At 35.2% G+C, this 12,159-nt stretch overlaps 2 protein-coding genes across 2 annotated transcripts in view; both read left to right on the forward strand.

The window, feature by feature from the left end:
• Positions 1–3,979: 3,979 nt before the first annotated feature.
• LOC123700657 (transient receptor potential channel pyrexia) lies at positions 3,980–7,149 on the forward strand. Its single transcript, XM_045647910.1, has one exon. It carries the CDS (start codon positions 3,994–3,996, stop codon positions 6,907–6,909), a length of 2,916 nt encoding a protein of 971 aa, XP_045503866.1. The 5' UTR covers positions 3,980–3,993; the 3' UTR covers positions 6,910–7,149.
• A 3,806-nt stretch (positions 7,150–10,955) lies between these two features.
• The window catches only part of LOC123700658 (protein unc-79 homolog), a 57,439-nt gene continuing 56,235 nt past the window's right edge, over positions 10,956–12,159 (forward strand). Inside the window, exon 1 of the mRNA XM_045647912.1 lies at positions 10,956–11,137. Coding sequence (XP_045503868.1) covers positions 10,999–11,137 — 139 coding nt within the window. The 5' untranslated portion in view covers positions 10,956–10,998. The remainder of the gene's footprint in view (positions 11,138–12,159) is intronic.

The following is a 12,159-nucleotide window of genomic DNA, read 5'->3' on the forward strand; positions in this document are numbered from 1 at the left end:
TGTTTTTATTACATCACATTTAAATAAATCTATTAGGTACTATATTGCAGATACAGTTTTATCCTATAAGCTCTCAAAATGCTTATTTAAATAAATACATTAAAAAATAAAGAAATACCTATGACAAGTACATGATCTTTATTAAGTTTTGATCACGCTAGAAAACTGATCATAGATGAAAATTTTATTAGCACAGTATGAATACGGATAGTTCATAATCTGCATCTACAAGTTCAACTCAAACATTTATTTGTTCAATTAGACTTCTATAAGCACTTTTGAATCGTCATAACAACACACAATAAGTTATAACTTTAGATTGATTTAGCATCATAGCAACTCATTTATTGAACAGATTTTATTATATTGGAAAAGTATTTCTAAGTTGGTATATTACAGTCAAAATAAAATACACACAATCTTTATAATAATTTGTTATGAACGAAAAATGAAACTTTGTCAAAATCGTTGCCTTATTCCATTATGTGACGGTATTGCAATGACACCACCTTGTAATTGTCTCTCAGCGCCTAGAAGTTTCACTTCAACAAATGCAAATAATTATCATAACAGTAAAAATAACTTACTCATTTACAAACACGTGGCCAATGTCCATCCATTAGTGCATATTCCGAGATAAACAAGGAAAGGGAAGCGAGCAATTGTAATGATCAGACTCCTTAATCGCTGTAAGGATATCTCTAAGGCGAATAATTACGGATTCTTCTAGAATAGATTCACACCATTTTTGAAAAGTTTACCTATTTTAACTGATGAATAATTTTAGCATCATTGCTCAACGCCAGAAATTAAAATATAATTGGCAATATTGGTCCTCGTAAAATTCTGCTTCAATTTACATAATTGAATATTACCCTACTCACTACCTACCTACTGAATTCTTTAATGTTTTCCGTCTATCATCAGTATTATATGTTTTTTTGGTTAGTTGGTTCAACAAGCTAATGTCTGTTTCGACTAAATGGATTTGTTAAGTGTTGGATATAATACTTTATTCACTTATATAACAAAAATATTATAAATAATAAAAATGTTGTAAAAATATTATTCTTGAGAGTAGACGAAGATGCGTGAGTGTGAGTAGTAACGTTTTTCAACATTTCATAATATATAATAGACGCAAAACGCCAACACAGATTTTTTTGAACCAGATAGGCATTTTTCTATTTCAAAATAATTTAAGTATTCAGAATTGCTAGTGAGAATGCAAGAAATAAATAGTATTAGTTTTTGTTTATTTACTTAACGGCTGATCGATTTAGCTGATTTTGAGTTTTGAAATGTTTGTTATTTTAGTCCAGGGAAGGTTTATACGGTAAAAATGATAAGCATCCGGTTAAACTTAATAAAACTACCATTGTGAACATTGGAATATGTACAATAAACAATAAATAATATTTTTATATGGGATAAAAAATGAAAGAAATAAATTCAGTGAACACTTCTTTATTCGTGTAAATTTTTACAAATATTTATGATTTTTTTACAGTAATTGTTCAAAAATCTGAATTAGTAAATTAAATTTAATGGATTTGAAAAATTCTAAAATCTCTTTCATGCTTCATTAATTTATTGTGATGAGTCTGCGTCCTTATTCGCGTAGGTTTCTTTTCTTTTCCCCCCGTAAATCCAAGATACGTGTGTATTCTGGAAAAATAAAAGAAATGTTAATCTAAAAATATCATGCACCTTATCAAAATCGGTTAGTTAGGTACGTGAGTTTTAAAATAAAACAAGTAAACAGATACAGAAAAAGAATGAACCAAGCTAAGGTTTCAATTTTGTTTCAGTATACAAATTTTAAGTAAATATGTAATATTATATAACAAGTACTTAGTACATACACATTATCATGTCTTGAGACAGTAAAAAAATATGTTAAATGAAAAGCGTTGTATTTTTTCGGTCGGAGATAATGTTGTTATATTACCATTCTTTTTAATTTTCAAAATTGGCTATGTCATTAATTTGTGTTATATAATAAAACCAGCATGATCACTGGCTTAATACATCAACTTATTAGATTAGAGCAAGCAAATTCCAGTAAAAAATACAATAAAATGACGTATTTTCGATGCAATATCTCACAAATAACAGGAAACTGGCGCATTGGTCACACTAACAATGATAATATTGGAACTTGTTCAATTCACATGAATTCAATGTTAGGTATATTGTCAAGCGTAACGACCGATGGGCAAGGCAATGGGAACTGAAATGTTCATGTCATTATATTATGCAATCATTAAATAATGGCTTATTATGAATTTAATATAAAACTAGATATTTTCAACAGCCTCTCCCGCGTATTCTTGGGATTTAAAAGAATTGCGCCATCTATCGGAGTTTATAAATACACGATGAATTTTCATCGAGGAATGCGATATTACGTCGGTAAAAATTAGTCTGTATCACTATCTACCTTCTTAATCATCTTCAGACATAAAAATCATATCAAAAAATCGTTCCATTGCGACCTGAAGCAAAGACATACATAGACACTTTCGCATTTATTACCTTATACTATATGCGCGCGGCTTCGTCCGTCAAGGGAAATTCCTATGGGAGTTTTAAAGTGTGGTAAAAAGGAGCCTATCATTCTACATGTTCCTTTTCCACGGGAAACGACCGTGGATGAGAGAATTGGGTTCGATTCCCGATGCAGATAGTGACTAACAAAAAAGTAGGACAAAATTTGGCTAAACACTGAAGACCAATCATCTACTCAAGTTCGGAAAGAAAATCGATCAATGAAAGTTATGTAGCGCTTAGATAACTCATACCCCATAAGGGGAAACGAGACTTTATTTTTTAACACGCTTCATAATATGTAGAGGTAGTAAGTAGTTCAGAATTAAAAAAAAATCAAGTGCACAAGGAAAGTATTTATAAAAAATTTGTTGTCCTATAAATAATTATACCTATAGGGTTTTTCAAACCGATTTCATATTCAATATGCCTTTGAATAGACGTAAACAATTACAATAAGACAGGAAGGGTGAATAAGACGATATCTCTGTAAACACTAAACATAAGCAAAAAGTATGAGCATACGTCGAGACCATTGTTGATCCATTTGATTCCTTGTAAGGGTGCTTTTACACACGTTTAGGTATTTTTTTTTGTTATGCCGCATTACGCTCAGTGTTATGAGAAATAAAAAGTGAATATGCTTATGTAGGTACAGCTACGCATTCTAGAACTAGATCATACCAATCCAAAAATTTTTTACAAGCAATCCCCATCATTTTAGAAATTAAAAATCTGGGATCTCTTATGCTATTTACCTACTAATTAGGTTAAGGCGTTAATAGGGGCTATCGACCTTGGCGACGATTTATTAGGCGGAATCGGGGGACCGGCGCGAATCTATCGTAGTAAAAGTACGTATAAAAATTATTTAAAAAGATATTTGGATATTGAATCAAAATTTAAAACAACCATGCCCTGTGTTTCAATTTCATAAACACACTGTAAAAACACTATAATAATTGACATTATATTGACTTAGCGTTATGGTTTAAAGTACAAAAATCGACCTCAGTTCAAAGTTCAGGTTTTCCAAAAAACCTGATTGTAAAATAAACAAATTAAAACAACCATGCCCTTTATCATATTCGAAACTATAATATACATTTTTTTTAGATATGTACATAAAGAATCTAAGAAGAAAAACGGTTATAACTAGAGTTAATTTTCGGTATCAAAAGGGGATTCTACCCGATTCAGGCCTTAAATCTATACTTTATCTAATAAAAGCGTAATTATAGAAAAGTGGACGGATGATATTTAAAAACGTCGTTTAAAAAGTTATATTATATTTTTTTCTAGAATCTTAAACTACATAATATATAAAAATAGATAAAAATGTACATGTAAGCGCAGCTTAACAATGAAGGTGCGCGCGATTCATCCGATCGCCAATTACCAGACAATGAGCGTGCAGCAGCCAGTCCCGCGCAGACCGCCCGCATGCCCACAACGCGCAACCTCCTCCCGAAGCGGTGGTTTCGCTCTCGCCGCTCCCCAAACCCAGAAGAGCCCGATGTCGCTCACCGATCACTCCCCCGCGAAATGGACCGGCGTCCGCGAGCCGCCAGAGTTCTCGCCTCACCCCCTCGCGCCCAAAACTCACCCCTCGATGAAGAATCCCTCGAAAGAGCCTACCCTTCCATGGGACACCTGGAGTATGTCCTCGCTGGATCGTCCCCGCCCGCAGAAAGTGCCCCAAATATGTACGACAGCTTCGAAGAGCCGCCCTTGGATCTAACTGCGCACATCTGCGGGGACTCGATACGTCAGAGCGCTTATGAACAGATGCGCGCCGTCGGCGGACGGCTCAGATTGCTCGATGAACTAGAATCAGGAGCGATTACAACTGAACCCGCTCTCAATTTGTTCACATCAGCGTCAGAAGCGGAGAGAAATGTGTGTCTATTTTGGGCGTCGTTCCTCAAATTGGACCAATTATTACCGTTATTGGTCGAAGCGGGAGCGGACCCGTTGCATTACGATGCACTGGGCCTGTCTCCCCTGCACGCCGCGGCGTTTAGCGGATCGACCGATTGCGCAAATTATCTCCTATCATGTGGAGTGGATCCAAATTATATGCCGAGATGCTTTGTGCCGCTACATTGTGCAGCATTCGGAAATTCAGTGCATGTGGCTAATTTACTAATCAGTAGAGGTGCGTCAGTCCACGCGGCCGTGAAGTATGTCAACTGCGAAGGTGGCCTGCTGCATTGCGCCGTAAGAGCGAATTCTGTGGATTGCTTGAAATTGTTTATATCTCATGGCGTTGACGTAAACCAGATAGAACCAGGTGGCACTAATGCAATACACTTAGCGGCTGATTTGGGCATGATTCAATGTCTTACGATATTACTGGATACACCTGAAGCCGATGCGAATGTTAGAACTCGGGTTGGAGATAGAGAATCAACAGCGTTACATCTAGCAGCCGACGGTGGCTTCGCAGAATGTTTGGATTTACTTCTCACGAAAGGAGCAGACGCTACCCTAAAAAATCACAGAGGATTCACAGCTTTACACCTTGCGGCAAGGTCTGCCAGTTTGGAATGCGTCGAATCGCTGCTAAGGAAAGGTAACGCAGATCCCAATGCTATGGATTTTGACAAGAGGACTCCTTTACATGCAGCTATCGGCAAATCAGACAGCGCATGCGACATAATTGAAACTTTGATCAGTTGGGGAGCCAATGTAAACCAGAAAGATGAATACGGCTTTACGCCCTTGCACTTAGCTGCACTTGACGGGTTATCTGCGTGTGTGGAGACATTAATCTATCACGGCGCTGACGTAACGACGCGATCTAAAAAGGGCAACTCCGCACTTAATGTGATCGCTCGAAAGACGCCCGCGTCACTTGCGATGATAACAAGGAAGTTGGACTGCGCTATCACATTACATCACTCACAGACGAGTAATCGTGAAGTCGAACTTGAACTCGATTTCCGCAGCATTCTGCAACATTGTTACCCGAGAGAAATAAGCTATTTGAACACTTTTGTCGACGAGGGCCAAAAGGAAGTACTTCTACATCCTCTTTGCTCCGCTTTCCTGTATATTAAATGGGAGAAAATAAGGAAGTATTACGTTGCACGTCTATTTTTGAGTTTTATATTTGTTCTTTGTCTCACGCTTTATGTTTTGACTGCACTTGCACACAACTGCTATAACGGTAGTAAGGATATGGAAGAAACGATTCAAGAACAAGAGCTGTGTCAAAAACAATCTATACTTGGAGATTTGTTGAGGAAAAATCCATTTGTGATAGAAATGCAGTGGTGGGTATTAGCTGGAATAACAATATTCGAAATATTCCGAAAAGTCTACGGTATAGCTGGATATTCCACAGTTAAACAGTATCTAATGCAATCTGAAAATATGATAGAGTGGTTTGTCATTGTAAGCGTTTTCTTGATATCATACATCTATACGAACATCACTTATACGTGGCAAAATCATGTCGGAGCTTTTGCTGTACTCGCCGGATGGACAAATCTCATGATGATGATCGGACAGCTACCGGTCTTTGGGACATACGTGGCTATGTATCAAAAAGTACAGAAAGAGTTCGCAAAACTGTTAATGGCCTATTCATGCATTCTCATTGGATTCACAATAAGTTTCTGCGTAATATTTCCAGATTCGTCATCGTTCGCCAATCCATTCATGGGCTTTATAACAGTACTGACAATGATGATCGGGGAGCTTAATTTAGATTTATTGCTGAACGAACCAGATGGAAATGACCCACCGGTTCTACTAGAATTTTCTGCACAAATAACCTACGTGTTGTTCTTGATGTTTGTCACTGTCGTACTAATGAATCTTCTAGTTGGTATCGCGGTACATGACATTCAGGGATTACGAAAAACGGCTGGCCTATCCAAACTGGTTCGACAAACAAAACTAATCTCATACATGGAGTTGGCTTTATTCAATGGCTATTTACCTAAATGTCTCTTAAAAATACTCCATTCTTCAGCCCTCGTTTCACCACAAGCCTATCGAGTTGTATTGAGTGTGAAGCCATTAAATCCGAGCGAAAAACGCCTCCCTAGAGACATAATGATGGCAGCTTACGACATCGCCAAAATGAGAAAGCAATACGGACACACAATATCTTCTAATGGGTCTACAACCGGCGCGTACTCGTGTTTCAAGAAGTACGAAAACAACAATGACTCTAGCTATCGAGAGTACGGTTACTCATCTGGTTTAGGAAGTCTGCAAGCGAGGCTCGACGAAACTTCGGAGAATGTCCGCCAACTAACACAGGAAGTGAGAGAGTTGAAAAAACTTATAAGCGCTCAGCAGCTCGTGATACAACAAGCGTTGGCCGGCGCGATGGATACCCGTTGATGATATAATAGGCCATTTATTTTCAATGCCAACGGTATAAGTCAATAAACTATAGCGAGCATTGTCGATCGTTTATAAGTCTATTGTGAACCGTTGTGAACTTAATCTGGGAGGTGATATTTTGTATTGTACATAGGAAAAATAGTGATGGAGGATTCGCTTTTTGTGATCCTAAGTAATGTTTTGGTAGATTATTATTGTGATATAGTGTATGGTATAATAAAATTATTTTTAAAATGATTTTAGTGTTTGTTTCATTTAATATCCTTTAAGTATTAAGTCAACAAGTGATTCTTGGTAAAGGTCAGAATATAATATAGTCCTAGTATAGAAACACAAAAATATGTTGAGATGTTGAGAGTACAGCTATCAAGTATCACATAAAAATTTGCAATAATAGTTAATTATTTTTTTTCTTCTATTTCAACCAACTCAGGCGTCCAACCCGGATTGGCGTGAAAGGATGCGGATGCGGGTTAAAACTGTCCCGCCTCGTGATCGAAATTTTTTATACTTTATATTTTTAAAGCATTTCAATGCCATAAAACCAAAAATAGGTATAAAAAATGATTGAAAATGCCATTTCATCATAAAAATGAGGATTCAAATACTTACCTACATAACTAAGTATATTTTCTTTTCTTCATAACCGTGAATTATAAATAACTAAGTATAAGATGGAAAAAAATAATTGTAGGTAACAAATTTGAATGACAGATTTCTCATCTAATTTTTAAAATAATTACTTAAGCCAATAAATTAAGTGAAAAATAAAAATTTTGAATACTCAATCGTTCTTTTTTTTATCCTAATAATAAAGTAGGAGAATGAATTACCTAACTAGTTAGTTTAGTTTAGAAGTAAGTAGGTACAATGGTTTATAACTTCTCGACTTGGCGGAGGCACTGCTGTGCCCCCCGATTTATAATTTAGTTATGAACCTTATTAATTAAGTATTATTGAGTTGGTTATTATAAATAGGTAATAGAATAGAAATTACTTACGGAATTTTTACTAAATTCATATTAAACTGCACAGATGACAGGATAGCCGATAGATTGTATTAGCATATTTTTATAGTTAGCGCCAAAAAATCACATAATAGGTACCTTCTTTTTCCTCTTCCAAGTTCCAATACACATACATTAGTTACGTTTATAGCGTTTATAGCACCTTGTTAGCACTTAGCAATTACCGCCAAAAATCAAATTTTTCTTTTTGTTTATCTTCTTTTTAAGGCCACAGAGTAAGTATTATAATATAATGGTGGGTCCACACGACATAAACTTAGTTTGCAAAAATAGGTTTGTATACCACCTTATTGACGACAGTAGCAACATCAAAAGACTGAAATGTAAATGTAAGTAATCCACCCTTGGAATCCACCTTTGTATTTAAAAAAATGGTTGTCAAACGTATAACATTATTTCATAATTATTATTACTTGTGATTGTGCTTACGATGACTAAGTACTTGTGATGATTACTTTTCTGACCTTATAATTATTACCAATCATAGATCATTCATTGATTATTATAAGGCCAGTTCCAAATAAATACGTGTATAGTGCCACAAACTTATCTGACCCGGTGACAAAAACTGGAACTACGTGCCGCCATTTTGAAATGTCACATTTTCACAGACTTTTCATATTTTGTGAAAGCGACATCAGTGACACTGTCACCGGGTCAGATAAGTTTGTGGCACCTGTGGTGGCACCAAGGGTGGCACCTCAGAGCAATAAACCTATAGAGTACTTGTACTTGTATCGAGCGTATACAATTTACATATATTTGTTTCTCTCTATCTAAAGAAAACGTCGTATGAAAGAATGAGACAGCTATAGACAACAAGCTACGTTTCAACATAGTCATGGCACCATTTTTACTATAGGTACGTTTTTAGATAGATAGAAGGTGATAGTGATGGGATGTGCTTCAATCGATAAAATCGTGAATGTATTTTGCATTTACGGTTTCGTGAAATAATAAATAAAAAAAAAACAAAACTAATAATTAATTACAGTTGAATACATTATTTGTTTAATCCTACGTATATAATAAATGCGAAATTATGCGAGAATGGATGATACTCTTTCACTGCGGAACCGATTACAATGAAATTTTGTACATACACACATAGGATAGGTTTTATCCCGGAAATCCCACGTGAACGGGAACTGTGCAGGATTTTCTTTAAAAACGCGGGTGGAAAGCTAGTATATTATAAAATAAATTTTAAACTTGAAATGTAACTACATAATTTAAAATAAAGATGGAAATGATGATAAAGTTAAAGGAGTGAGGAGAAAGGCACAGTCAGCATGAAGGAATCATGCAGCATTTTAATTTTAACAAGTTAATAAAAGGACAGTCTTAATGAAAACATTTTCCTAACATCCTACTAATAAAGCGAAAGTTTGTGAGGATGGATGTTTGTTACTCTTTCACGCGAATACTACTAAACCGATTACAATGAAATTTGGAAAAATTACTTTTGATCCCGTAAATCCAACAGGAATGGGAACTATGCGGGTTTTTCTTTGAAAACGTATGTATATTAAGTATGTATTTCAATAGTAGTTTCTCATCTATGAGAACTGTCATTTAATTAACCGTTTAATTTTCACATAGTTACACATTTAAAGTAACTTAGGTGTAAAAAATTTCAAAATAAAAATTCACTTTCTTTAATCAAATGTATTTATTATCTACAGGAACAAAAAAAACGTAAGCGTAAGATTGCACAATTCTTCTAGAGTATCCATCTTGATAACACGCAGGCTCGAAATGCAGTGAACACAATATAGCAAATTGTGGCGGCGTCCAATCTACTCATGTCTCATGTTTTATACCCATTTTTTATTTAGCTCTGGAAATCTAAAACAAAATGAATTTATTAATAATCTAAAAGAGAAATTAATAAACAACAAACTAAAACTAAAACACATAAGTCAAATAAAACAATCACGTGGTATTTTTTATTTTCCTGCGGTAAAAAATTTACATCTATTATTTGCAACAACAACTACATATAAATCTGATTTAGGAAACAAAATAAATAAATCAACGTTAATATGAAATAGATTTTTTGTCATAAATCGATAATATACGCTAGATGTGTTACAACACTACGTGGTAAACAAAATGCCAAACGTGATATTATTGTGACATTTTTTAAAAATTACTTCATTATTTTGTATTCCACAACCCCATAAAGTGGGTAAATGTTACAGTTACAACATAAAATTACAAAAAAGCGCTTGATAAAACCTTCAAATAGGTTTAATACATAAATATTTATCAATTTGCTGAAAATCACTTACCGATGGAAAGATATTTTTACATTGTTTTTATCCAAAACTCCCATTCGACTAGTGATAGCTGGTAGCTAAACATTCAATAGTTATTTTAGCACACTGACAAATAAAAAGAAACACTGTACACTTTATATTTTCTAAATATTTCGTTAAAAACACTTGACGCACTGAGCCCACCAGCTGGTTGGAAAACAAACTGACTGCCGATGCCGGCGCGCTACGTTTGAAGACAGTGCAGATACTCTATCGCTATCTCAATCTGGCTTATGCTGTTATTGACTAAGAGTAAGTAGATTAGAAAATATGTATTTTGTTCTGTCTCAATATAAGAGCTCTATAGGTTTATTGCTCTGAGGGTGGCACCTATATCTAAGCCTATAACGAAATGCCTTGCTATTTTGACAATCACATGTTATTGCTATTGTGACTTTGACATTTGTCCTTTTGTACTGTTTATTTTGGTCTTAGTTGACATAACATTTGACTATAATATGCGCGCGCCAATTACGAAGCCTCCGATCGATAGATTGAAGAGAAAAGCGAATCTAGATCTAGGTCTCATCTCTTTCGCCCAGGCGGGAAGCGTACTAACTACAATCTGTACCTGTATCGGCATTATTGATTACTTGTTTCCATCCGGTCCGCGAGTGTCACTCAGAGCAAATGCAGGGCAGTTTCAAGATACAACTCATTAACATGGGAACACGGGCGGCCGCCTGTAAGAATTTTGAATTCAAAACGCTGCTTTAACGCCGATTTCAATTGCATGCATGACCAATAACGCGTTTCGTTTTTCAGAGTTCGAAACTGCGGCATTTTGCGTAGTAAAAGCTTTTTATGTGTTCCTAATGCAGTCCACGCAGCAATCCGATATCATGCAGTTTGCCTTGGAGCCGCTGAATCAGAAAGGTGAGCTCGTTAAGTCGAGCCATAGTTACTGTTGGGTGTTGCACTGTACACCGTGGCACGCTACGCTTCGGCAGGCGGCCCTTGCGCCTCTGCTTCGTCTTCTAGCATTGCCATCCAACTATCTAGTCTAGTTATCTATTAGTTTACATTTCTTGCAACATAGATCTACTGTTTGTAGAATACAATGTTTAAAAATATTACTTTGTCTACTTAAATATTGGCTACCTTTCAAAATTTGTCCCCCATTTGTCCCGCACCCCAGTGCTTTTTAATTAAATGTAGACATTATAAGTGATGGCAATTCTATTGAGATTTGTATGTTGATGTCTTGGTCCCCTTTTTCTAGTGCCGCACGACTTTATCCCAATGTCTGTTATTATAGTGTGAATCCAACTTCTATGTTGTCCGTTTATTGTTGTTTTGTGCTTATATTGGTGTGAAAACTTTATGGAGATATTATTTCCAATGTGTTCCAATTTATCACAAAAAATAGCTTTCCTAATGTTCATTGATTAATTAATGTAATTTAAAATAAGTAGCAACATATTATGTAAAACAAAATCTATTGAAATGATCTGAAAAAAAAAATTATTATTATTTCAATTATAAATACCTTTTCTGTTTGCTCACCTTTCTTTCAGGACAGGCTCTTTGCAAGGCTGATTGTACATATTATTATTTTCATAACACGATTCTGGTAAACAATTCGGAAAGTCTGCATGTATATTGCATATTATATCCATACCATAATACAATAGTACTGTTCTTATAAAACATCATAATCAATATAAGAAACATTCATTGCTAAATGCTAGTATAAAAACAGATGCATGAATCTCTCCAGATATTAAGGTAATGTATAATTTAGAGATTTACCTGAATTTATGTAATGTTAAAACAAATCTTAACTTAGAAATAACACAAATAAGTACAGTGTAAACTCTATATAACGACACTCGATTTAACGACAATGATACACTCTACATAGCATCACACTCACTCTCAATAACGACAACAATTAA

Source organism: Colias croceus, chromosome 20 (assembly GCF_905220415.1).
Source record: "Colias croceus chromosome 20, ilColCroc2.1".
NCBI classification, from domain to species: domain Eukaryota; kingdom Metazoa; phylum Arthropoda; class Insecta; order Lepidoptera; family Pieridae; genus Colias; species Colias croceus.

Excerpts from the sequence above, each read along its gene's own strand:
- LOC123700657 (XM_045647910.1), top strand. The coding sequence starts at position 3,994 with ATGCCCACAACGCGCAACCTCCTCCCGAAGCGGTGGTTTCGCTCTCGC.